The sequence below is a fragment of the Chelonia mydas genome, chromosome 9 (genome assembly GCF_015237465.2).
Source record: "Chelonia mydas isolate rCheMyd1 chromosome 9, rCheMyd1.pri.v2, whole genome shotgun sequence".
NCBI classification, from domain to species: Eukaryota; Metazoa; Chordata; order Testudines; family Cheloniidae; genus Chelonia; species Chelonia mydas.
Genome location: NC_057855.1, coordinates 65,841,796 through 65,869,332, shown reverse-complemented (window position 1 = coordinate 65,869,332; position 27,537 = coordinate 65,841,796). Strand labels below are relative to the sequence as shown.

General features: G+C 37.3%; 1 protein-coding gene across 7 annotated transcripts in view; it reads left to right on the top strand.

The window, feature by feature from the left end:
- DIAPH2 (diaphanous related formin 2) overlaps positions 1-27,537 on the top strand; it is an 811,416-nt gene that overhangs the window by 485,998 nt on the left and 297,881 nt on the right. For all 7 annotated transcript variants that reach the window (XM_037908252.2, XM_037908255.2, XM_043522784.1 and 4 more), the window contains one exon: positions 27,411-27,535. In XM_037908252.2, coding sequence (XP_037764180.1) covers positions 27,411-27,535 — 125 coding nt within the window. The remainder of the gene's footprint in view (positions 1-27,410; positions 27,536-27,537) is intronic.

The following is a 27,537-nucleotide window of genomic DNA, read 5'->3' as shown; positions in this document are numbered from 1 at the left end:
ATAGCTACGGTATCATACCTATGCCCTTATAGTCCCCGTAGTGTAGATGTGGCCTTACGTGTGTTAAAACTCTGTGTGTATGTTCTCGTTCAGAAGTAAATTGACCTTAGTTGACTGTAGCTTAATCTTCCTCCAAGCAGGATATAATATAAAAATCCTAGGAACTGTTGTAGATCAATTAGAAGTCCAGAAGAGCTCATCTGGAATCTAAAACCTGAAGCCATGCCCTATGCTTGTACGCTTCGACTCTGCTATTAGTGATTCTGCTAAAGCAACAAATACCTTTACCAGAATCTCAGGTGGATGAGTTTGTCTGGTTTCACTTTGATTAAGGCTTGAAAACATCTGTAGGTCAACCAGCTGTAATATTTTCTATGGAGTGACATAGATATCATGCTTACTACTGACCTTCTATGTGGATATTAGTTATAATCTCACTCAAGTCTGACCTTTTCATGAGTTGAATGAATAAATCTAAAAAGTTCTCAGTTTTTATAAAGTTTACCTTTTCCAAAAACCCTGGTGTTTGCCTCAAGGCAGGAAGGAATATGATATACTATTTCTGCTGAGGGCACACCTGTGTTTGCTTCAGTTTGGCACTGGGATATACAAGAATAATTACAGGATATTAAATGAAAATATGTTAAACAGCAGCAGTTTTTCAGAATCCAAACTTTAGTAGTGCAGATCAAATTTGCATTCCTACAGACTGAGGTGTTTTTTTTTGTTTGTTTGTTTTGTGGTTTTGTTTTGTTTCGTTTTGTTTTTCCCCTGAGCTGTTCATCAAGCTCTTTTAAGAAGACTTCTATTTTCACTTTCCCTCAGGGTTAAGAAGTAAATTCATCATTAAAATATTCTCAGTGCATGGAGTTAGTTTTAATACTATCCAGACTTACAACTAAGCTAATTCACTCATTTTTCATCAAATTGCCTTTACTTATCAAAGCCATCTAAATACTGTTATTAGCTCTCATATTACTGAATCTTTGCTTTGCGTCAACTAATATGACACTCAGGCATGACAAACTTTGCTTTTCATTAAAAACAGGAAGGTTTACAGAGCTTTTGAATTTTTATTGTGTAAAAGAAAATATATCTAGTCAGAATGTCTGCATTCACCCTCTGTTAGAAAACAATTCTTAGTCTGGTGTGTTTTTTCTTAGACAAAATTATTAGCATCTCCCTGGATTCAATGACAAACTTGCTAATAATGGGACTGTATTGCAGTGGATATAGTGTGTAATAGAATGCTCAGGCTGGCTTACTTTCAAATACTTTCCCACTCTGGCTGGCACTTGACATTAACATGAAATTAACTGTTTCTAGCATTTATGAAGATTAAAGTAGCCTGCTAAACATTTATTGAACCTTTGTTCACACATACTCTGAACCACTGTTTTCTGCAAATTAAATAAGTGATAAGGATTTCTAATGACAAGGGAAGAAATAATATAGGTAGAATAGTCAAAAGAGGGGAAAAAAGAGATCACCTTCCATGTCGAAATGACACCATGCATCATGTTAAATGACTGCAGATCTCTATTTGTCATAAATAATAAACAAAATCATCATTTCATCAGTTACAAATTTAATTATGTATGATGAACAGAGCGTTGACTTTTTGTGATAGTCTCTGAATAAAGGGAATACTAATCAAACGAGATGATTATACCATTACTCCCTATCATGGAAAAGCATGTGCCATTACCCCCTCCCCCACACATATAACAAAACTTACTTACGGATATTTAATCTTCATTAAAAGACCTTAGCCTGGGAGAGATTTTGTTTTTGGAACTGAACTTAATCTCTCCGCCTCATAAATACCATCAGTTATAGGTAGACTTGGAAGGATTAGATTTTTATAGATAAATGTCAGTAATTGTTGATTTCACCATACATACAGAAACTGATGAAAAATATTTCCCTCAACTATAATCAACATTTATAGATAGAGTAAGAAAAATTCCGCTTGAGCACTTACTAGAGTTTGATTTAAGGTTATTCACTGTGTTATATTTTGACACGTTATGTTGATGGCCTCATAATTTTGTTCAACTGTGAAAATGTAAATAAAAAAAACACAAAAATGGTTAATTAAAGCCCCATAATTTTACATATCTGTGAAATTTAAATCAATCAATAATCTTAAAAAATTCTAGTTATAAAAATAGAAAATTGAATTCTGCCAAGCCTAGTTATAGGACTCCAAACACAGATACACGCATGCAAGACACTGTAGTTTACTCAACCTGAGGCACAAAAGTTTCATGTATCTCAACCACCCAGCCTTCTCATATTGTTAAATGGGAGGGTGATCCTCACTGATTCTGGGACAGGAAGCCTTGGTTGGTCACAATATGGAAGAAGGTTAAGAACCAATTTAATAAAGCTGTCTGGAGTTAGATATGTTTTTGTGTAATCATATAAGTTAGAGATAGAAAACACCACTATTTACACTAACCTTCGGGGAGAGGTAGATATGCTGGAGGGTAGGGATAGCGTCCAGAATGACCTAGACAAACTGGAGGATTGGGCCAAAATAAATCTGATGAGGTTCAACAAGGACAAGTGAAGAGACCTACACTTAGGAGGGAAGAATCCCATGTACTGCTACAGGCTGGGAACCAACTAGCTAAGCAGCTGTTCTGCAGAAAAGGACCTGGGGATTACAGTGGATGAGAAGCTGGTTATGAGTCAGTAGTGTGCCCTCGTTGCCAAGAAAGGCCAACGGCATGTTGGGCTGTATTAGTAGGAGCATTGCCAACAGATCGAGGGAAGTGATTATTCCCCTCTATTCAGAACTGGTGAAGCCACACCTGGAGTATTGTGTCCAGTTTTGGTCCCCCCACTACAAAAGGGATGTGGACAAATTGTAGAGAGTCCAGCGGAGGGCGATGAAAATGATTAGGGGGCTGGGGCATGTGACTACTTATGGGGAGAGGCTGAGGGAACAGGGGTTATTTAATCTGCAGAAGAGACGAGTGAGGGGGGATTTGATAGCAGTCTTCAAATACCTGAAGGGGGCTTTCAAAGAGGATAGAGCTAGGCTGTTCTCAGTGGTGGCAGATGACAGAACAAGAAGCAATGGTCTCAAGTTGCAGTGGGGGAGGTCTACGTTGGATATTAGAAAAAACTATTTCGCTAGGAGGGTGGTGAAGCACTGGAATGGGTTACCTAGGGAGGTGGTGGAATCTCCATCCTTAGAGGTTTTTAAGGCCCGGCTTGACAAAGCCTTGGCTGGGATGATTTAGCTGGTGTTGGTCCTGCTTTGAGCAGGGGGTTGGACTAGATGACCTCCTGAGGTCTCTTCCAACCCTAATCTTCTATGATTCTGTGACCATTTAGGTAATTGCTGGATTGTTCTCTGGTGTGTACATTAGTGATTTGTCTGGTACAGATTTCAATAATTCAAGCAGTGGGGCTTCTCTCACCTGTTTTGGGGGTCTATTCCATGGTTGAACTGATTTCACTATTCAGATTTTCTTTTCTTTTTTTCATCTTTTTCAATATGGTTTTTATTCTTGAATGTTGGCTGTATTTTTTTTTAATTGAACACAGTTACTGGCTATTGATAATGTAGTCTAATATTTCATATTGGATATGTTTTTACTAAGTTTTATGGTTATAATATGTTACAATAGAGAAGGCAATATAGCTAGTGCTATTCATAGAATCATAGAATATCAGGGTTGGAAGGGATCTCAGGAGGTCTAGTCCAACCCCCTGCTCAAAGCAGGACCAATCCCCAACTAAATCATCCCAGCCAGGGCTTTGTCAAGCCTCACCTTAAAAACCTCTAAGGATGGAGATTCCACCACCTCCCTAGGTAACCCATTCCAGTGCTTCACCGTATGTTATAATATAAAGTTGAACTTATGAAAATATCAGCCTTTTTTTAAAAAGTAAGTTTCTAGACATCATGGGTTGCAGAGAAAAGCTTGCAAACATGACCCAAGTACACATTAAAAGCTCAGATACCAGAAAGAAAAGACAAAGAACTGTGAAAACTTTGAGAACTCACTGTTTTTAAACCAATGTTTTGATTTTGTGGGGGCCTAACTTATGATCTGTGAATGCTTGGGAATGATAATACTGTTCTTCTTTGAGTGCTTGCTGATGTCTATTCCACATTAGGTGTGCGTGCATGCTCTGTGCACCCTTGTTAGAGATTTTTTCCCCTTCAGTGGTATTCGTTGGATCCGCTCTAAGTGCCACCTCATGCACCAGTATAACAGGCCGGTATCAAGTGGAGTGCCCCAAGGGTCAGTCCTTGGGCCGGTTTTGTTCAATATCTTCATAAATGATCTGGAGGATGGTGTGGATTGCACCCTCAGCAAGTTTGCAGATGACACTAAACTGGGAGGAGAGGTAGATATGCTGGAGGGTAGGGATAGGATACAGAGGGCGCTAGACAAATTAGAGGATTGGGCCAAAAGAAATCTGATGAGGTTCAACAAGGACAAGTGCAGAGTCCTGCACTTAGGACGGAAGAATCCCGTGCACCGCTACAGACTAGGGACCGAATGGCTCGGCAGCAGTTCTGCAGAAAAGGGCCTAGGGGTTACAGTGGACTAGAAGCTGGATATGAGTCAACAGTGTGCCCTTGTTGCCAAGAAGGCCAATGGCATTTTGGGCTGTATATGTAGGGGCATTGCCAGCAGATCGAGGGACGTGATCGTTCCCCTCTAGTTGGCGTTGGTGAGGCCTCATCATAATGTGTCCAGTTTTGGGCCCCACACTATAAGAAGGATGTGGAAAAATTGGAAAGAGTCCAGCGGAGGGCAACAAAAATGATTAGGGGACTGGAACACATGACTTATGAGGAGAGGCTGAGGGAACTGGGATTGTTTAGTCTGTGGAAGAGAAGAATGAGAGGGGATTTGATAGCTGCTTTCAACTACCTGAAAGGGGGTTCCAAAGAGGATGGATCTAGACTGTTCTCTGTGGTAGCTGATGACAGGACAAGGAGTAATGGTCTCAAGTTGCAGTGGGGGAGGTTTAGGTTGGATATTAGGAAAAACTTTTTCACTAGGAGGGTGGTGAAACACTGGAATGCGTTACGTAGGGAGGTGGTGGAATCGCCTTCCTTAGAAGTTTTTAAGGTCAGGCTTGACAAAGCCCTGGCTGAGATGATTTAGTTGTGGATTGGTCCTGCTTTGAGCAGGGGGTTGGACTAGATGACCTCCTGAGATCCCTTCCAACCCTGATATTCTATGATAAAAATCTCACTGTAGTAGTCTGTCTATGACGGGATCCCCGGGGTGCAGCGTGGGACTGAGGGACTGCTTAACTCTCCAGCCTGGTCTGTCTCTCACAATGCTTTGCTAGTGACAAGCAGCAAACCCCTCCAGGCGCTGTTATCACTCAGCACAACCGCATGTGGAGCCCCGCACCCAGCTAGATTGCATGAATGCTCCCAGAGCCACTCATGAATCACACGGAGAAAGTCATCAGCCGAATCCCGCCAGCCTTGTACCTCAGGAATATACTGTCTTGCACTGCTAAAGATGAGCAGTGCAAGTTTATTAATTGGTTCACCACTTCATCAGTGGAAACTGGATATACACCAACCTTTGTAAACCTGACCAGATTTACCAAACACTTCAGGCAAACTCACTAGTAAAGAAAACAGTAAAACAAGTTTATTGACGGCAAAAGTTAGATTTTAAGTGATTATGAGTGATTGGCAAAAATTCCAGAGTGGTTACCAAAAGAAAAGAAAATATAAGCATGCAGTGTAAACTCCTAACCCTATTAGACTGGACAACATCTAGATTAAGCAGTTTTTCTCACCCCGCTGGATATTACAGTTCATAGTACACAGGTTTCACCCTTGAAACCAGGGCCAGTCTCCTCTGTTAGTCTTCTGTCTTGCTGCTTGCAGCATAGGTGGGGACAGGAGAAAAGGCCAAGCATGGGGCTCCTGTGTTCCGTTTTATACCCTTAGTCCATGTGCTTGGAGAACACAAGGCCAGGCATGTCTGGGAGCATTGCTGAGTCCCCAGACAAGGTTGAGCTATGTCCTTGTTGTGACCTTCTTCAGAGGAGTCAGTTGTAGCTCCCTTACTGGACAATGGCTGTTGATTGTAGTTTGACACTTGCCCAGGCTTTGGTTACTTTCCTTGCTGTTGTCTCTGGGAAGCTAATATCTGGCTGATTCCCCCAACTTACAGCATGTTTTAGTGACAATCATACAACACAGTCTCATAATTTCATATACACTAATGATATACATATTTAGATAGAATGGTGAATTTCAGGAGATTGTACCCTTTCCCCAGTGCCTTACATGGCATGGATTATATAAATATCACAATTATATATAAATGAGGAATATAAGGGTTACAGGGTGCTCCCCAAGGTATAGAATGTCACAATGTCTATCATAACAAGTGTAAAGTGTCTTCCTGTTTTGAACTGATAATCTGGGGTATGAAATTGTTTCTACACCATCCTTTCTAACTCTCTGTGGACTACTTCATGCAGGAAGAACACTTATGAATTCTAGTAAATTACTTCTCTGGCCAAGGAAATTAGGTTTATGACCTTCCACGTATTCCAGGCACTCACAAGGATAAATAGGTCACTAAACAATCATCTGTTTAAAAAGTAAAGTATGAATTATTTGTGCATATATGACATAATGAAGAGAAAATTATAGTGTGACAAGAATACTTAATCTTTGTAATCAACAATGCCAATAAGTGAAGTACTAAAATAATGCATAGGTATTTCTGCTGTTGTCTCCATGAAGTTATTTTTCAGTAAGAAAATATTAATATCAGTATATGACCACTCTGTTTCCAATACTTTTAGCTATTTATAGCACAGTTTTTCCTCAAGTTCATCATTGCATTTGATTCATTAATGAAGTAGCTGATGGCTGTGGGATCTCTTGGGAAAGTTCCTTTGTTCTATGATCAGTCTTGAGGAAAATAGAGATCATTAAGCAAGTGTGGGTTAGTAGTATGTGGCAAGTGTGACTTTACATTTCACATGCTCTTTTCACTAAATGGTTGTCATGCTACTGTGAGGCCAAAAGAAAACTACTGAAAATTCCACTAAAATATGTGAGAATTCTTGCAGACAGCAGGAATTCTGCAGGGGCTTTCCTGGCTTCTTCCTCTGTTATGAACGTACCGCTTACCATGTTAAATATGTAAACAGGAGAAGAACTACAACACAGTTTACATGGAGTAAAACAACCGAAGAAATGGAGGAAGTGCACAAAATGAACAGACAACACAACCAAATAAAAATAACAATGAAAAACCAGAAAAAAAATTGGAGTCAACAAACAAGACAGAATATGCTATAACAGAACCATGACTAAGACCCAGAACTTCAGTCTTCACAATGTTATAAATAAAAGAGGGTTCATGGGAAGAAATATTCTACATGTACCATTTGAAAATGAAAATGTGTTTGTTAAGAGAGACAAGAGTGTGACAGAATATCTGCTTCTTCTGCCATGTGATTGGCTTACTCCGTGTACGGGTGGTGGTTAATCAGAAATTAAAGATGAGGAAATTGTCCTTTGAGCACATTGAGCTATCTTCTAGAGCCACATACTTAATTCATTTAGGGTGGCTGTCACCATCGTTTCCTGATAGCAACTCTCCATGATATGGGGCCGAATTGTTACAGCTCTTGGTTGTAATGCAAGAAACTGAAAGATTCTTGCTAGTGTTGTTTCATTTAAATTTTTGACCATGGCAGTTGGAAAGTGTTTAGCACAGTCCATGTTATTCCTCCTTTCATTTTTGTCTTCTGCTGCAGCTTCCTTTTTATTGCTGCTTCTTTCTGTGTCAGTTCTCAATACTCTGCTTTATCATCTTCCTCTCCATCTCTCCCACTCGGTTTCTGGAAATTAACAAGATGTGGTCCTTCAGTATGTGTATGTCATGCTAGTTTGTCCATCAGGCCTGCCTGCTGTGTACCCACATGTGTATAATACGATCTTATATATAAAATATAGTAAAAATTAAGTACCAGGTTTTAAAAATCAACATTTTTTTGCGGGGAAGGAACTCTACTCCGAGTCTCAGTAAAGCGTGTTTGTTAGGTGTGCCAGCCCATTATCAGTTGTTACCAGCCTTCATTCTGTAACATTATTTCCTTGGGGCACTCTCTACATAGGGTATGAGGAAATAAAAATGCAAGCTGAAAGAAATGTGCATTGTTTTGAGAGAGAGAGAGAGAGAGAGAGAGAGAGAAGCAGTTTGGCTTTGTTTTGCAATGATCACTAAATTCAGTTTGGCTTTTGAATAGGAAAAACAGAAATATAGCCCATTCCTCTTCTCAGCTAAAAATATGATTTTGTGCAACTGCATGGGTCACTAGATAGTTAGTGGGGAAAAATAAAGCCTTTGACCTGTAGGTAACCAGTTCTAATCTATGTGAAGTTAATAGCAATGGAAAGCTCTTACCTTTTCTTGGTGGTTGGATGGTTATGTTAAAAACCTGGAGGTCTGAGTTTGGTTCTTTGAAGACAGGTGTCTACTTTGCAAAAATCACTTCACAATTGGCACCATTCTTTGCAGACTTTGTATAGAAACCAGGTATTGAAGGGATATTTAGACTGAATGTTTGTGAAGCCTTAGCATTTATCCCTCAAGAACAGGATTGAGGCACATTATTAGGGGGGCTAAACATATTTGGTTGCTGTCCATTCATTCTCTGTGGGTAGAGAATAAGTTAGTAGCTAATTTTGAATCATGTGTTCTTTCATATCAGCATGTGGTACATAATTCTAAGACTATTGAATGCGGATGTAAGCATTATAAATAAATATAAAGGGGAAGAAGTAATTGTTAACTGTAACAAAGAATATTCATACATCCCTGAGCTGAAGACTTATTGTAACATAGAAGACAGAATGTTTATATTTCAGCATTGATTTTTTTCATTTAATTCACCAATGATTAAATTAATAGTCTGAAAAAAAATCATTGAAAATTACAGAGCACATAGAAAATTACAAAGGATGCAATAAAACTGAAAACGGAGGTCTTGGTAGCTTAGTAAAATCACTGTTGTGATTGTGTGTAGTAGGGGGCGGTTTCAGGCACAGATGGGAAAAAGCATACACAGTTTTTGCATCCTTTCATTGCAGAATGAACACTGGATGTAGGATACACATGTTCTTTGTCAAGGCACATTTGTAATGCAGAGGAATTATTCCTCCCTGACAAAACCCAGCTTGATTCTTGGTATACCATTGTTCAAGGAATTATTTCCTCTTCTGTGGGTGTTCAGAGAAGTACCATTCAGGCCTTATTCTTTGACTTCTGCTTTTTTCTCTCTCTTGCTCTCAGATCAGGAAGTCAAGGTGCATTTATACCTTTCAGTCATCCAGGATTCAGAAAAAGTTCACTCTGATAACATGTTTCTCATTTTTGAAGTGAGTCATTATCAGGAGGCTGTGAATTTCAAATAGAAAAAAAGACAATTGCTGCCTTTTTTCCTGGTATTCAGTCCAGGTCTTGAAGGTCATAAATAATGCAATATCTTTGGGGAAAGTTGTCTATGTACATGTAAGTTCTGTGTTTCCATTTGCTCCATTAGCACACCTATAACAAAACTACATTGTGAAGGTTTCAGAGTCTAGTATGACCAAAGCTGCCCTCCTCCTTCTCCACACACACACACACTCCAGAAAGACCCCCGGTGCACCCAGGTTGTATGTGTATATAGAGAGATACTCTACTTCACTAGCTAGACTTGGGTTGTTCTGTGCCTACAGTGTAAGGATATCTGTTAGTTCTGATGCCCTCTCTTCAAGGTATTGTGCCTTATTTATGCTATTCCAAATGAATTTAGCCCCTTGCTTTTTGCAAACATAGGCCAAAGATTATTTTTTAAGAAGGTTCTAAGCCTTAGAGTTGCTAAGAAAACCTTCCAAATGTGAACAGATTGAGTGTTGTCTTCCCAACAGAGAGAAAACAGAGAGACTAAAAGAATGGGTACAATTTTGCTGTCACTTACACAAAAGTAAATCTGGAATAATTCAGATGAAGTCCTAGAAGTTACTCTAGAATTCTCTTTACTGTGAGAGCAGTGTGTGACCCAGTAGTTTTAAGACTTGTTTACTTTAATGGGATATTAACAGAGGCTTAGTGATGATTTAAATGTCAACATTGTTAATTATTCCCCTTCCAATCATTTGAGCAGAAACTCTCTGAAAATGCAGCTACAGTTATTGCTGGATGCAGTGGTGGATACTGGCACAAGGGTCAGCTGGTTACTATTAAGTCTTTCTGAAGATAGGATCTAAGTTCAAACCTAATTCCAAAATGCCTCATCACTTCTTTTCTTTCCTCCCCATAAGATAGAAGAAAATAGGAACTTCTCTCTGTATCTCATTCCCAAAGCATCAACCACCTCCTAAGAGTTAAATACTTAAGCAGCCTCTCAGGCTTTCCTGGATGTTTAAAAAACACACAAACAAACAAACAAACCACTCACCATTGGTCCAAAAACCAGTTGCCAAAACTTCTAGCTTTTTTTCCCTTTCCCATGTGATTATGCAATGTCAGCACAAATGTTTGTGTTGCATAAAATCAGTGTAATACAAAATTAATTAGGAGTATGGAACAGCTTCCGTATGAGGAGAGATTAATAAGACTGGGACTTTTCAGCTTGGAAAAGAGACGGCTAAGGGGAGATATGACGGAGCTCAATAAAATCGTGACCGGTGTAGAGAAAGTAAATAAGGAAGTGTTATTTACACCTTCTCATAACACAAGAATTAGGGGTCACCAAATGAAATTAATAGGCAGCAGGTTTAAAACAAACAAAAGGAAGTATTTCTTCACACAACGCACAGTCAATCTGTGGTACTCCTTGCCAGAGGATGTTATGAAGGCCACGACTATAACAGGATTCAAAAAAGAACTAGATAAGTTCATGGAGGATAGATCCATCGATGGCTATTAGCCAGGATGGGCAGGAATGGTATCCAGCCTCTGTTTGCCAGAAGCTGGGAATGAGCGACGGGGGATGGATCACTTGATGATTAGCTGTTTTATTCATTCCCTCTGGGGCACCTGGCATTGGCCACTGTCAGAAGACAGGATACTGGGCTAGATGGACCTTTGGTCTGACCCAATAGGGCCATTCTTATGTATGTATGTTAATATAAAATTACTCAGAACACACATACGTTGCTGTATCTCTTCCCCCCTTCCTTTGTTATTGCCTGATTGTAATCTTTGTGGTAGAGACCTTGTTGTTTTGTTTGTAAAGTGCAGTAAACTATTCCTCTGGAAATGTTCTTGCATGGCTTACAGCTAGTGGCAGTATAATAATGATACTGTGAAGAATGAAAGCACACTTCCTCTTAATATTCTCCTCCTCTACTGACCCAAACTATTCTCAAATACTGGTTGGTAGTGTGCTAGAGTACTGTCCTATCTCTCAGGCCACTGATGTGACTGATCGTGGAATGACAGAAGTTAGAGGTGGAGAGGACCTATCAGATCATCCTGTCCATCTCCTTGCAAATACATATCTCACTGCCTGAGTGTAAATATAAAGCAACATGTTTGTTTAATCATTTGGTGCAGGGATTTTTATAGAAAGCTCATTCTTAGTAGAATTGCTTCGAAGAAGAAATAGACATACTAGTAGCTGGGCATTTTATGGAGTCCTCCAGAATCAGTCTTTCGCTAACAGTCGTGTTGTTGTCATAAATGTACGTACTACTGTAATTCAGCAAATTTGAACATGGCCTGTTCACCTGTGTACGTTTCTATGTGTTTGGGGGATTCTCTCAGAAAGTAAGTGTTAAAATATTAAAAATTAGTTTCTGTTTGTTCTAGCATTTTGATAAATATTTTTCAAGAAAGAAAACAGTCTACTTTTTGTTGTAATTTTACTGTATGTCTTTAAACTAAAGTTCTGTTCCTGTAAAAAAAAAAAAAAAAAAAAAAAAAAATCCCCCACGCCCACCCAAAAAAGATTGTGTTGTTCAGTTGCTGCGTCCAAAGAATCTTCAGAGGATGTACAGAGTCAGCTAATTCGATGTTTCCAGCCATCTGGCTCTGTTACTTAAGGATATTAAGAGGAAATATATGATGGGGTATTATGAAAGTTTTATTGGCAGGCTTTGGAGGTAGCCACATAACTCACAAATAGTGAAGCCACAAGTGATTAATGCACATCATCTCCAGTGAGTGGCAGCAAAACTTTTTTATGCCACACCAGACCACCATTCATTTGGTAGAGGTAACATGTTTTGCAGAAAAAAGGCATTTTTTTATATATTTAAATGATCTTTACGTATTTGTATTTGAAATGTTTTTAATCTCTTTCTGGCAAAATCAAGCTACCGTAAATCCAACTGTCCAGGCTACACAGAGAAAAATAACTGATCAATTTTAGGAACCTCTAAAAATAACCTACAATAAAGTTTTCTCTTTTATATTGTAAATTTACTTTTATATCTCCTGTCTGCTGTACCAAGGGTAGCAACAGGACTCCTGGAATGTGGGATTTGGGGTTTTGCTCATGATGTAAAACTACAATTTCCATCCTTGATGGGCTGTGAAATGTCAGAACTTACATAAGATTGTTCCAGACTCATCTGTTCAAAAAAAAAAAAAAAAGAAAAAGAAAAAAAGAACCTGTAATTTTGAGAGGAAATTCCATATTGGGAGGAAGAGAAACTTTGTATGGCTATTTGTTTATTTGGGTGAGAGGTAGTTAATAGTTATCAGTAAAAAATCCCAGCATTTCTCCTGTCTCGTTCTTCCCTCCCCATGTTTCTATCATGTTTAATCTCAAAACCATAGTACTGTCAGAGAAGAGAGATTCTTTGACCATGGGAAATTTTCTCAATATGGAAGAGGACATTACTTTTCCTAGTAGTGGATCATATTCATCAGGCTACTGTATTACTCGTGACATCATGGAAGTTGGGAATTTTTTGATAGATGCATTTTAGAATAGGACTGCACTGTTTCATTTGGTCTTTCTGTGTGTGTATTTCAGCAGGATCTGTTGGACTCAGTGCAAAAAGAGCCAGCACCCTATTTAGCATGGGCTTGTTACTGTCTTGCTAGTGATATGCATGTGGTGGTGTGGCATCTTGTATAAGCCTTTAAGGGACAATGGAGTTTACAGCCAACAGAGCCTGGGTGCAGCTAAGGAGCACCCAGCCTTCCCCTTGAGTCTGCTTTCTCTCTGAGGGCTGTGAACATTGTATTGCCAGCAGTTACAAGTTATCAACACAGCTCTTCCTCATCAAGCATATTCATTCTTCAGGTAAAAGTATTACGTAGAAAACATATAAAAACATTAAATGTTCATGTATGCATGTTGAAAGTTTACCAAGTCTTTCCAACCCTTCTGCAAGGATTGGGGGCCCTCTCTTGGATAGAAGGTTCTGTTTGTTTGCTTGTTCAGAAAGAACAACTTCAAGTCCATTCAAATTCAGGCTGTTTTTATTCAAAAGTCCTTTCTTTGTCCATTTATCACTGGAGAATCCAGTTTGTACTAGTATATGTGAGCCTCCACAGGCAGTGATATGTCTCTGGGGTATGAGGTGGAGGGTTAAACTTGCCGATTTGCCTTAATATTTTTAGTTCCTGTAGGAGCCGTGGTGTTGAACACAGTCAGATATGAACCATTCACTTAAAACAATGGACCCCAAAGATACTGGGATTACAATATCTTTCACACTATATAGCAAACTAATTATGTGTCAAAGTATAGCTGAGCTCACCTAGTTGCCTACTAGTTGGGCTCTGTGCTGACTTGTGGAAGATCTATGTACAGTGTAGGCTCTGATTTATGCTTGCAGTAGCTTAGGAGTACTGTGGAGACAAGTGGCCTACCTGCTTGTGTAGTAATATAGAGGATTCCCCACATACAGTGGCCCCTCTAGCTTATGCTCTGGGAGGTAGTCCCACCCAGTTCTCCTTGGCTAGAAAGATGGTGTCCACGACATATGGGAAAAGGGTAACCATAATGACACTACAAAGTATTGTGATATGAATCCCTTTTTTCAGTCTTGCCAGTTATTAATGACTAATGTAGGTAAAATTATAAGATTTATTTTAAAAAAAATTCATGTCACTCACTAGCAGTTCAAATGATATCTTTACACTTGAATTAACTCCAAGGAAAGATTGAGATCATTCATACATATCTAACTATAATTTAGCTCAAAGATTTATCACCATTAAGGAAAGGATCAGATTAGAATAGGATTAGAAAGGATTCGAATAGTTTGGACTGAACAATGAAGGGATATCAGTAAAATGCAGTCTGGTTCTAATGATTCTACTGTTACTTTATAATTATGTGAAAGCAGAGTAAGCCACTTTACCTCCATTTTTCTTTAGCGAAGTTGAAATTGCTAATGTGATTTTCTGCCCCCCCCAGTCCACACCACCCCTGTCATGTCCCATAATTAAGGTTTAAATCACAACAGTCTACACTATCGTAAGAAGAAATTACACATTCCATTCACCGATGTTTGTGTGCAGTTATCACAATTAAGCAGTCTGTATTTAACCAGAGTCTACAGTATCTCCTGTGAAGAATCAGGTGTTTCTGGTGTGTTGCACAATACCAGCACATACTGTATATTTGGATTGCATATCAGTTAATAGTTTCAGATAAACTGCTTTTTGAGTATATATATCTCAGCTTGGGGCAATTATGTTACAGAATCTTTGTCAGCAACCATAACACGGACTTTGTTTGTTTGTTTGTTTTTGCAGAGTGACTATGGGTGAATTCTTTGATGATTTTTAATATTTTTGCCCACATAAGGGGGAAAAAAATGTGAATGGCAGGAGCCACAGGCAAAATTGGAATCTTTCAGACAAGTAGTAATAGTTTTATTGGATCTTTAACTTTAAGACAAGTTGTCACTGTTCTGGCAGCTGTGAAAGTAGGGAAGGAAGCAGCTGCCCTGAGCTGTCATTGGCCTTTCCCCTTTTCAGTGTTCAAATGCCAAGCGTCCTATTATTCCAAAATCTGCAGACCCGTGCAGACTACTGCATGGGTAGCCACCAAAGCTTCACAGGAGAGTTTAGTTTTCCCTGCAGCTATAACAATTTCTGCAGTAAGAGTGAGCTGATGTCTGATTTGCAGGGTGGGGATAACCAGTTACCAGACCCCCATTAATTTTATATTTACTAAGGGTAACATAACACCTGCTTCTAGAACCAACCCCAGAGAGGGGATTTTTAGCACTTGTCCTTACTTAGGATAAAACATTTATTGTAAATAAATGAATAAGCTTTCACTTAACCATTAAAATGGACTATACTGTTGAAATGCGTTGTTGATCCATAATCTTTTTTCTCGTTAACTTAACATCTGTTTAATTTCCTTTTCTCATTCTGGGTTATGCTATGGTATTAAAAATGGGACTGGGATTGAGAATTCAATCAATGAAAGATATTGGCAAATTTACTTGTTTTTTATTTGTTTCTATGCCTGTTTTTACACACTTAGGACACTGAGGCCTGCTGTACACAACACAGTTATTCAGGCATAGCTGTGTCAGCCAAGAGTGTAAAAACAATCACCCTCCCAGTTGACACAGCTCAAATGACAACAAAAAAACAATAAAACAGTTTCTCTCTCTCACACACACACCCACATACCCACCCTGAAGAGTTATTCTGTCCATTTAGCTGATGTCTCTTGGGAAGGAGGTATTGCTCTGCCAGCAAAAGGGTGTCTCCTGTCTGCATATGCAGCGTCTGTACTCGGGGGCTACACTGACATTAGACTCTGTAGTCTAGATATGGCTTAAGTAAATAGTAATAATAATGTTCTATTAGAGAGAAGGGCTGTTAAAACAGTGATTTGGTAGTAGGTTACAGTTGGTTTTCAGAAAAATAATTCTGTGGATACTCTGTTAATCTCCTAGGGATTTCTATCTATTGTATATATCCATTATACTTGATATAAAAAACACTCGTAAATAGACATGGTTTGGTTATTAGATGAAGTTGGGAATGCTTTTAAGCTGTTCTATTTTAATAGATTTCAGTGTTAGCAATTATCATTGATCTTGGCTTAATAGTTTAGGGTGTTTCACATCAGCTTATTTGTTGGTATATTATCAAATACTAGGGTTATTTTAAATAAATATTGTCAGAAACTAATGCACATCAACTGTATTGTTGGTTTACATTTAAAAAATCATATTCACCACTGAATCAGAATTACAGTATAATAATTTGAAAGAGAAATAGAAGGTAAATGTAGTAAAACATAGTCACCAAAGATGTAGGTGTTTGTTAAGATGCATGATGTAGAACTTAGGAGATCTATCTTTTTTTGTTCCTAATATACTTGAAAATTTTCTCTTTATTGTCCTTAACTCTATCAGTCATAGATTTTTTCCTTGTGTCCCTTTGCTTGCCTTATCAGTTATCTACAATTCCTAGCTTCTAGTTTGTATTCATTACTGTCAACTTCCTCTTTCTTCCATTTCTTATACATTAGAGAGAGAGAGAGAGAGGGTGTGCTGCCTTCACATATTCTCTAAACACGTTGGGTTTTTAACCAATGCAACCTTCTTCCTTGATTGTGGTTTTTGGGAATCTTGTAAAGTGTTCTTTAATAATTCCTAATTATCATTTAAATTTGTTCTGATTAAATTTTTCCTCCCAGCTGATTTAGCATAATTGTTTTCTGCTTTGTGATATTGGCCCTTTTAAAGCCCGCTTAAAGCTGTGTTCCTTGATGATTAAAAACCCAAATTTTAACATCCTATATTGAGAATTCCAGTGTCAGGAGGTTAATATATGGAAATGATCATAAGTGGAAATGATGCACTACCTAATGCCCAAGCATTGGGACAAATATGTAGATATTGCAATAGGAATTGGGATTTTGATTTTGTATTTGTTGGATGTTGTTTGTGATCACATTTTTAAACACACTCCTTAAAAATTACATAGATTTATGGTGAGTTTTCAGATCCACTAATAGAATTTAATATATGCATAAAAATAACATTTTGAAAACTTTTTTTAGTTTAATCAGCATTTACCTTGACCATATTAGTCAATATGTTGTTGCTTATTTAAGCTCATATTTTTATTAGGAAGCGATAGTATACTAGTGGAGAAAATAAAATTTGCTGTTTGCAGGTAGGCACATAGGAAGTCCTTGTTATTTTGAGAACAGCATTTGTTTTTATTTTATGAATAAAATCTTAAAATTAGAATGTGTTCAGATTGACACTTTAAATTATCCTAATGATTAATAAATTTAAAAAACATTAAACAAATATGAAACAAAACAGATTTATCTTGGTAAAACTGAGTTTTCCTTCAATATGCAGGGTAGATAATGTACTACAGAACTTGGAGCTTGTGAAATCAAGGAGGGATATGGTGTACGCAAAATCTGATTGGCAGACTAAAAGAAGAACTGAAGTTGTTTTTTTTTCTTTGCAAGTGGCCACTTTGGGGAGGGAGCAGTGACAGAATACTGGTTCAGTACTCACATATTTATGGCAAGGGCCACCTGTTCAAAGAAGTTCCATTTTGCTGCATGTACACAGTATCGTGCCTCTTTATTATTAACAAGCTTACTGACCCAAAACCTCCAAAGACTCTTATCAAATGCCCATGACCCATCACAAAGCCAATGAAAACATCTTCTTATTTGTCATCTTTCATAATACTTAAGTAGTAAATCCTTCACAATGATTTATTGATGAGTGGAAACAAGGAAAATGTACGTGCAGCATTATATATGTAAATATACATTTAATATGTATTTATTTAAAATAAAGACTCAAATACTTTTCCTAAACAGCAAGGGGTGGGTGGGTGCAAGCACATATGTACGCACATAATGAGAGAGCACGCACACGTGAGCTGAACTCGGATGAGACAGTGTTTTGTCAGAAAATGCCAGTTCATTGCATCTGAAATATTTCATGAAAAAGTATTGGATTTGACAAGGGCACACTCCCTGTTACTTGGCAGACTTGTGAGGACCCCAAGGTTTCAGGGTCCAGCTCTGAGGCAGATTACTGAATTCCTTAATGACATTCTCATTAAAAGTTCTTTCTGGGAAATGCTGTTTTGTTTTCATTAGCAGAACTGTCTGAAGTAATAATGAATAAGTTCACTTGGAAGTTATTTACATAAAGTACTGTTCTCATGTCACTGCCACAGACAGCTTCTCCTATTAGGGGTGAGAGAGAGCATCCTGCGACTGAATTTGTAGAGTGTCCAGTTTAATGCAACACTACATGCCACGGGATAGCCTGCTAGAAATCCAGCCCAGCACGCGAGCTAGTACAGCACCATTATGGATGCAGTTACATTGGTCTTGCATGGATAGGGTTTTGCTGTGGGGATGCTCCACCCATGTTAGTCCAGACTAACTGCATTGAAGATATGCTCACAAAGATTGGGGAATGACCTGCTTGGCTTCTGATGCTTTCAGAGCATTCAGAATCACCAAGCAATCAATAAGTACCTAAAGGTTGTTTACTTCATAAACAAAAGGCAGACATACTCCCCCACATAAAAGGAGAAGATTTCACCTCTGACATTTCTTTGTGTTTTTAAAAATGTCATTGAATGACACTGGTTTGGCTAGTCAAGGGACATCTTACACATTATCTACAAAATTGTCTTTTGTCCTGTGTGTCAAAAACTAAAATACTTCAATAAATCTAAAGAGTAAGTCTTTGCCATTGTACTTTTATCTTAGTTAATACATTTAGTTGAATAACGCAAGTGCTTTTGAATTTCGCTGTTACCTCTATCCATGAGCTGAGGCTTAAAATGTTGTCAGTTGAAGAAACAAAATTCAATTTGTTAGGATCTTAGGAATCAAAATATAAGGTTTTATCAATAGAACGCAGTTTCCATGCTTATGTGCTCTTAAGAGACACATTTCTACAAACCTCTGGCAATGTTTCCACTGTTTGGCTGTTTTTTTAGAAATATCCATATATTTGACTGTGACTTTTTCTTTAAATTCTGGCTGCTTGGAAGCTGTTATGATGTCATTGATTCATTTACAAACAGTTCCAAGCAAATCAGACTGCCTTTGGGATTTTGTGCAGAACCTACACATGCTAATTCAAATATGTTGTAATCTATTTCCACACATAATTAGCAGTGCTGTTAATGAAAGTTGAGCACTTATCAATGGAGGAGTACAACTCTTTCATGTGTAATGCATCCCTCAGACTTCCTGTCTAAAGATCCGTTAGTACTGATGATCATCTTGGCCTCAGACTTGAATCTGAACTGTTTTCTGAATTTTGTTTTTTAAAACCACTGAAAATTCTTCCCTTATTCTATATAACCTCCTAATGTTTTGGGGCCTATCTGACCCCAATGTGTGCAAAAATGTAAATGAAAATTGTCATGCCAAATCTGTGCTTCTTAAGTATTCTCAAACTAGGAGGGAGTTCAGTCTTTCCTCAGTGGTTCTGTCATCCTATCTGTTGTGGTTTCTGTGTCCTGGTAAAAAAAAGTAATGAAAAAGGTAATGGAGTCAGTTAGACCCTTCAGTGTCAGTGGTAAAAATGAAATATTACACTTCTAAGATCTTTGGGGTCTCCTGGACCCCAAACGCGTACCAAAATTTAAATAAAACATGACAGGCAAACCACTGCCTCTTCTTTCTTTACATATTCTCAAACTATGATGAGAACAACCTGTTATAATTGATTTAATCCGAATACCAGTTGTGGCTTTAGTGTAGTAAAAAAAGTCATTCCAATTTTATTGGGGTCAGTTTTACCCCCACGTTAATTATGAAGGTATTCTAGCATCAGATTGTTTTAATTTTGAGGCAGCAGTTATGATATGATTATATTAATATTTCAGTATTGTTATTATCTTCATCATTTCAGTGGTTTTTGTTTTTCAAAAAAAATGCACCAAAAGAGTCTTGGGAGTTTTTGAGACCCCAGATAGCATTTGCCACATGTATCATCACAATTGTCCAGCTAGTTGAGTTTCTTCGAACATAACACTCTCAACTTGATTTTCTGGGAAGCCTACGCTTGTTAGGAAGAGTTTTTAGGGAAGCCACAGTTGTCAGATCCATTTTCTGGCAAACCCATAGTCGCTGAGGTAAATACTCATTGTTGTGTAGAAAAGACTCTTGTTTGCTGGGGAAAAGATTCACTGTTTCATTGCACATGCACATGTCTGAATGAATATATTGTTTGAATTTTGTTGAATTGCACCTGGCATCAAAAATCTCTGAGTAAGAGATGAATATTTCTCAGGGACGTAGATACAGAAATGGTGAAACTACTATGTAAAAAGAATGACGAGTACTTGTGGCATCTTAGAGACTAACAAGTTTATTTGGGCATAAGCTTTTGTGGGCTAAAACCCACTTCATCAGATGCGTGGAGTGGAAAAAACAGTGGCAGGTATAAATACACAGTACGTGAAAAGATTAGTTTTTGTAGTGACCCCTCCACTCCCAGTCTTTATTTGTCCAGTTTGCAAATTAATTCCAGTTCTTCATTTTCTTGTTGGAGAAGTTTTTTGAAGTATTTTTTGTTGAAGAATTGCCACTTTTAAGTCTATTATTGAGTGTCCAGGGAGATTGAAGTGTTCTCCAACTGGTTTTTGGATGTTATAATTCTTGACACCTGATTTGTGTCCATTTATTCTCTTGCATAGAGACTGTCTGGTTTGGCCAATGTATATGGCAGAGGGGCATTGCTGGCACATGGCATATATCACATTGGTAGATGTGCAGGTGAACGAGCCCCGATGGTGTGGCTGATGTGGTTAGGTCCTATGATGGAGTCCCTTGAATAGATATGCGGACAGAGTTGGCAACGGGGTTGGTTGCAGGGATCCGTTGCCAACTCCATCCACATATCTGTGCCCCTCTGCCATGTACATTGGCCAAACTGGACATTCTCTATGCAAAAGAATAAATGGACACAAATCAGACATCAAGAATTATAACATTGAAAAACCAGTCGGAGAACACTTCAGTCTTCCTGGACACTCAATAACACACTTAAACGTGGCAATTCGTCAACAACAAAAACCTTCAAAAACAGACTTCAACGAGAAACTGCAGAACTGGAATTAATTTGCAAACTGGACACTGTCAAATTAGTCCTGAATAAAGACTGGGAGTGGATGGGTCACTACAAAAACTAATTTCCCCAAACTAATTTCCCCCTACTGTTACTCACACCTTCTTGTCAGCTGTTTGAAATGGGCCACCCTGATTACATTGGCCTCATTACCACTACAAAGTATTCTACTGTTGAGAATAGCCCACTTCCACCTTAACTGAATTGTCTCGTTAGCACTGACCTCCTACTTGCTAAGGCAACTCACGTCTTTTCATGTACTGTGTATTTATACCTGCCTAATGTATTTTCCACTCCATGCATCTGATGAAGTGGGTTTTAGCCCACGAAAGCTTATGCCCAGATAAATTTGTTAGTCTCTAAGTTGCCACAAGTACTCTTTGTTGTTTTTGCTGATACAAACTAACTTGGCTACCACTCTGAAACCTGTAAAAAGAATCTCTCTGGAGTGCCTCTGTAGCTGAGGGGTGGTCCTTCTCCATGCCTAATTTCCATCATGGTGTTGGACTGGTACAAGCCACAGTCTCTGATTCCTGATAGTGACCCCTACCTTATTAATGCAGGGTTTATACATCATGTCACACTGGTGCAGAAATAAAAACTTGCAGCCTTTCCTCAGGCTTCTGGGGAAGGAGCATCTAGCATGCTGGGTACTGATGTGTAGGGCCTAGGAAATGGGGAAGGAGTTACATCTGTTCCAGAGAACGAGACAAAAAACACATAAAAATGAGTGAAATGTAAAAACTTTGTATATTCAGAACATGGCATCTAGGTACCTCATTTGTTCAAAGTAGTAGGTTGTTTACTCCCACTTGGCTGCGTATGTACCTTTTATATTGTTGCTGTTACTATCTGTTTTCATTATCTAAACATGGGGTGAGTTAGACCCTGGCATCTGTAGAGTGTATAGCTTTTTAAAAATTTATTTGATCATGGTGTCAGTGAGACACCAACACAAGTACTGTGTAGTGTGCTTCTGAATCCAGGGAAGTTTTAACTTGTTCGTAGTTCACTAATTATAATAAAGTCACTTTTAAATGCATCCCATGTGGGTTTTCCCCCCCAATTTCAACATACTAAGATTTCCAAGACCCAGTAGGGAAGTAGTTAGATTTTTCATCTAATATGAGGATTAATTAAGCACAGAAACTCGTTATACTTTTTTGTCATTGTTAATTGGTTTTGTCTTGATACTTTTAAATTTCAAATGCAAAGGTAAAGGACTATTTATGCTAGGCAGTTATGCACTTAAATATTTTCAGAGTGCTGAATGCAGTTAAACTTTGTTTTCTGTTATGGTGCCAGTTTATTTACCAGCTCCTTTTCTCTTTACCAACAAAATAACCATTTCCATCTTTCTAATTTATTTTTCAGTTCCAGCATATTTTACTTCTGTGCTGCTTTCTCTGTATCCAAATATATCACGTTGCTGATAAAACCTATTACTGTTGTAATTCAAACAAGTTCTTCACTTACAACACAAATATCACTGTTTCTCTTCAGGCTCACCAAAAATGAATAAACTAATAAACTATTTGCATTGGGTGCAAAGGTCAGCCTGCATGGGTCATGTTTGCAAGACCTGGGCCTTACTACGTTGGCTGTGCTATTGCATCTTCTGCTCATCGAGTATCTCACCCTCCCCCCTCAATTAAAATAATAAATAAAAGAAGATAGATGCAGTATATTGGAATTTGATACTTATGACTTGTTGCCGCTTTAAATTGGCAGTAACTACACTAAGTTCCATGAAGTTACACCAATACGAAATGGGTTCAGATGAGAACAGGGTCAGTTTAATAGATTTTTGCTGTGTGTAGTGGATTTACATCTGCATCATTTTTTTCGCTGTCTGTGCCTCCACTGTGTGTGTGTGTGTGTGAGACTTTTCCTATCTTTTAGTTTAAAACCTTTTGATTTATTGTTTTTTAATCACACCGTTTTAAGTACAAAAAGAAAAGGAAAAAGATAAATCTATTCATAGTAAGTGTTCTGGGTGAGTCACTTGTGAAACAGCAAAACTTACCAATTTAATAAAAAATGAAAACCTGTGAAAAGGTGTCTAATGTATTACACCTATAGATCAACTGAGTCCCCTTATTAAAAGGAATTTTGGAAGCACAATCAGATAAACTGCAGGAAAGAACTACATAACTGTAGTTTTAAATGGCTTGGTACTGCATCTTGTATACAGTGATATGGTATAAGACATAAAACATTCAACAAAGAGACCTTGTAATCAATCAGTAGATATCTGCCTTAGAGTGAGACTACTCGTCTATAAAGCTGTCTCCACTGTCATTAAAAGCTTGCTAGTTTGTGTCAAAGACATTTCCTTTAAAATGAAAGCGGCAAAATTCTAGACACTCAGAAAGTAATGCTGAGGAAGGATCTGGCTGTGAAACAGTACACTAATATTAAAGGGCTAACCTTGGAAAATATGCTATTGTGATTTCTTGTCCAACCTCAGGGACTAATTTTTGTGAGCTCCACAGCAATATGTGGTGCACATCAGAAGGCAGATGACAGAATATGGTTCAAAAATGCATATTTTACTTGTAGAGATAGCACATACATATTTGTATTAAACCAAACCTAACTGTTTTGTATGATCAGAGAGGAAATTAAAGGAGGAAGTCAGTACTTCAGGATTTTTTAAATACAAATAGCAACCTGCTTTGTCAGTATTTCCTTCCTATACTGAATACATTTGGGTTTGCTGAGAGCATTCTCCCTTATAACCCTGCTTCACCTTCCATGTTTGTCCTCCTACTGGTACAATGGAAATAATTGTGATGTGGAATGTTCTAACCATATCAAATGGGGGGGATGAGGGAGAATGTGAAGGAGACACCTCTTGTGGAATCAGATCTCTTTAGTTAACAAACCTTCTAAAACAAATTACAAAAAAAAAAAAAAAAAAAAAGGGTTGAATTGGTTAAAGTTTAAAAAAAAATATATCTAAGCTTCCTCATTATGAAAGTCTCTCTTCACAGTTGTCCCTGCCAGTTTCTGGGCATCCTTAATTCCCAGTGAAGACAATAGTAGTTGAGGCACATTTCACAGGATTAGTCCCTAAGAAAAGCAACAAGTGCCAAGATATTGGTGGTGTGTTTTTTTTTGTTTGTTTGGTTTGGTTTTTAAACAAGACAAATCCTTTTTAAACTCCTCCAGTTAAAGATCAGTTACTGGCCTGCCACTTTAAAAGAAAAAAAAAAAAAGGAATACTCAACTGTGCGTGTTGAACATCAATTAATTTCTTATATTCCTATATTTGGTGTTTGATTCCTCCACCAGCCCCTTTTCTCTCTCTCCCCCTACAATGTCTGAAATTTCTGTGTATATTTTCTGGCAATTTCTCCACTCTGAGTTATGAAAGGACTCATGTCATTGTAGCAAGAGTACTTTGCTACCACAGTAGTATCATTCTACTGCTGAAATTCTGCTAAGAATTTGATTTTGCATATTCCATTCTAAAACCAATACAGCTGTGAAAGATTTAAAATTGCCAGCTAATACTGTAGTTCTATCCTTTTTTTTTTTTTCCCTTTTCTTTCTCTGTTGGGGATAGGGTAGATTTGATTTAAATTGATTTAAAACATGATTTAAATCACTAGTCTGGAAGACTCGATTTAATCATGGATTTCTACATAAAAGTGCATTCTTGTTGGTTGTTATAACCTTAATATATATTCTTCACAACGCAGAGATAGATGTAGGTTTCATTTTTAGAAAGTATACAGTATATATATTTTTAAAGTGATTTGTTTTGAAAACTTTTCAGATTAGTTTTACAGCTATATCAAAAAATGAATGATTGTTTGGTTATTTCATTTACCAAAGGTAATTGAACCAGATATTTATGAAGTCATTGGGAGGTAAACAATCTCCAATTCAAATATGAATTAATCATTATTATTTGGAGGATTTTCTTGCCATGCTGTATTAGAAGGAGAACATCACCAGACAGGCATTTAAATATTTTTATTTAACTAAAGCAACAAAGTTATGTATTCTGGATTTTTTTCTTCAACAGCAAACATATAATATTTTAACAAAACAAGCATTGGAATTTTTAAATTTAGTTAAACATTCAAGTTTTTAAAATAAGTTTGTTTTTGTTAACATTGTATTTAACTAAAATAATTACATGAAATTAAAAAAAAACCCAAAAATTAAATCGACTATGTCAGCCAGGTCAACATGAGAAATTTAAAATATTGGCTTCTGCAGCTAACTCAGTCGTCTTCACCTTCATTTTCGTGTTTGTTCATAATCTGAAAAAGAAAAACAAGCTTTTCTGCTTTTTCAGGTCCCAAATGATTTCTCAATTTGGAATAAATTAGTCCAAAGGAAGAAAATATTCTTTCTACACCAGCAGAAGAAGCTCCTGCTGTTAAAAGTGAGGTTATCACTTCAACAGTCTCTAAATCCAAGTGCTTAAGTGACTTCCACTAGTTCACTGGTGTGACTTTCTTTAAAACATCATCAGCAAACATATATTTCTTGAATGGTTCTTATTCCCAAACTGGGTCTCTTTTATGGCCTGCTGTCATTATAGGTTTTCCCTTCTAGTATGGTAGATCTCAATTCAATGAAGACTACACTCAGAAAGACCTCAAGACTTCTGGAATATGCTGCTCAAACAGTTTCACTTTTGTTTCTACTGCTGTTCCTCCCTTCTCACATTTATCTCCAGACTTCTTCTCCTTGTCCAGATCTATTCCGCCCCCAACAGTCTTCTGTTCATTGAACTTTTTTGAAACTTTGCACTTTTAGAGAGAGGTAAGGGATTGACTCTGTGTACACAAATCCGCAGAGGGACAATAGGGTTGTGGTCTGTTATTTCTCACCTCTATATTTTATTTATTTATTTATTTATTTATTTATTTATTTATAATCATTTTTGCTGTTAACAAGCATATTATCTCTGGAGACACAAATCCACTGTTTGAGAACTGCAAAACTAAGCATCTCTGATGGTATCTTCTAGACTGAGCACTGAGTCCCATTTGGTAGATAGAAAGATTAACGTAAATAATCTAAACAGAAGCCCCTGGAGCCCCATAGGATTGGGTCCCCTAATCCATGAACTATTGGAACTCATTTACAAAACTGTCCTTAAACATTACATGAATCTATTGTCTTGTACCATAGAATTAGAATTATAATCCCTATCCATGATGAGATATCTTTGAGCTATAATGTATCTTAATTAAAACTATCTTTAGATATGCTTTTTGAGGAAAAAAACTTTTATAAAAAAATCTGATTTAAATTAAAAAAAATGTTTTTTTATTATTTCATTTTTTAAAAAAATAATTGATTTTTATCCACCCTGGTTGAGGAATGTTCTTTATTTCACATGGAAGCATATTACAACCCACAGTTTGGAAGCCCTATACTTAGTGTCATAGCCATCCAAATTAGGGAAAAGTTAATTCTTTAGATCGTTGTCAGATGATATTCTTCAAAGATGCCGGTAGGAGTAGGAAAATATGGAGCATATAGCAAGTGAAAGGTAGAAAAGGATCCTGTAAGAACCAGGCTGGAGAAGGTGTAAAATGAATATGCAATACTAGCACATTTTTAATAGGGTACTCGAGAGAAGTCTTCAAGGAGAAGGACAGGAAAAAAGGTGTGAAGAATCTCAAGGATAATAAAGCCATAATTAATACAGTGTTTGAGGGTACATTGAGATATTACAGAATATTTTATTTTAAAATTAATATTATTGCTGTTTCACCATATGTTCTTTATTTGTATTTGTGTAAAGTGTCAATAGCTCCTAGTATCCAAATCTTTGTGGGTAGGTGTTAAAAAGTATTGAGGGCTTCCACAGATGTTGGTTTATAGAAATCAGTGTATTTCAATAAAAAGAAAAAATATTTGATCTTTTTCTATAATTTTCCCTTAAATCATTTATATAGCCAAGTACATGCATTAATAAGATAAAATCTCTTTGAACCTTAGTTTCTCTTTAATCTTCAAATTAGATTTAAAAGAATGAAATATTAGAATTTCCATCAATAAATTTAAATAGAAATAGATCCATTTGAACTAATGGCTGAATAAAATGGTGACATTCTCACATTTAACATGATGATTTGGTATATTATATTACACATTCTCACTTATTTTATGAAGGGTAGAATTTTTATGAGCAGTAATTCAGAAAAATGAGAGCCTGCTTTGTGGAATTATTCTCTTTACCTCAAGAATACTTCTACCGACATTGCTTTTCTTGGCATTGCTTTTCTTTAACATTTTTTCTTTAAATCAGAATTCCAGAAGTTTTTCTAATTCATTGTCTCATTATTTTTCTAAGTTTCAGCTCAAAATCTCAAGAGCAACCTTGATTCAATGGAACTTCAGATACAGCGTCTAGAAAACGACATAAAGATGTTCCCTAAATCAGAAGATGCACATGATAAATTTGTGGAAAAGATGACCAT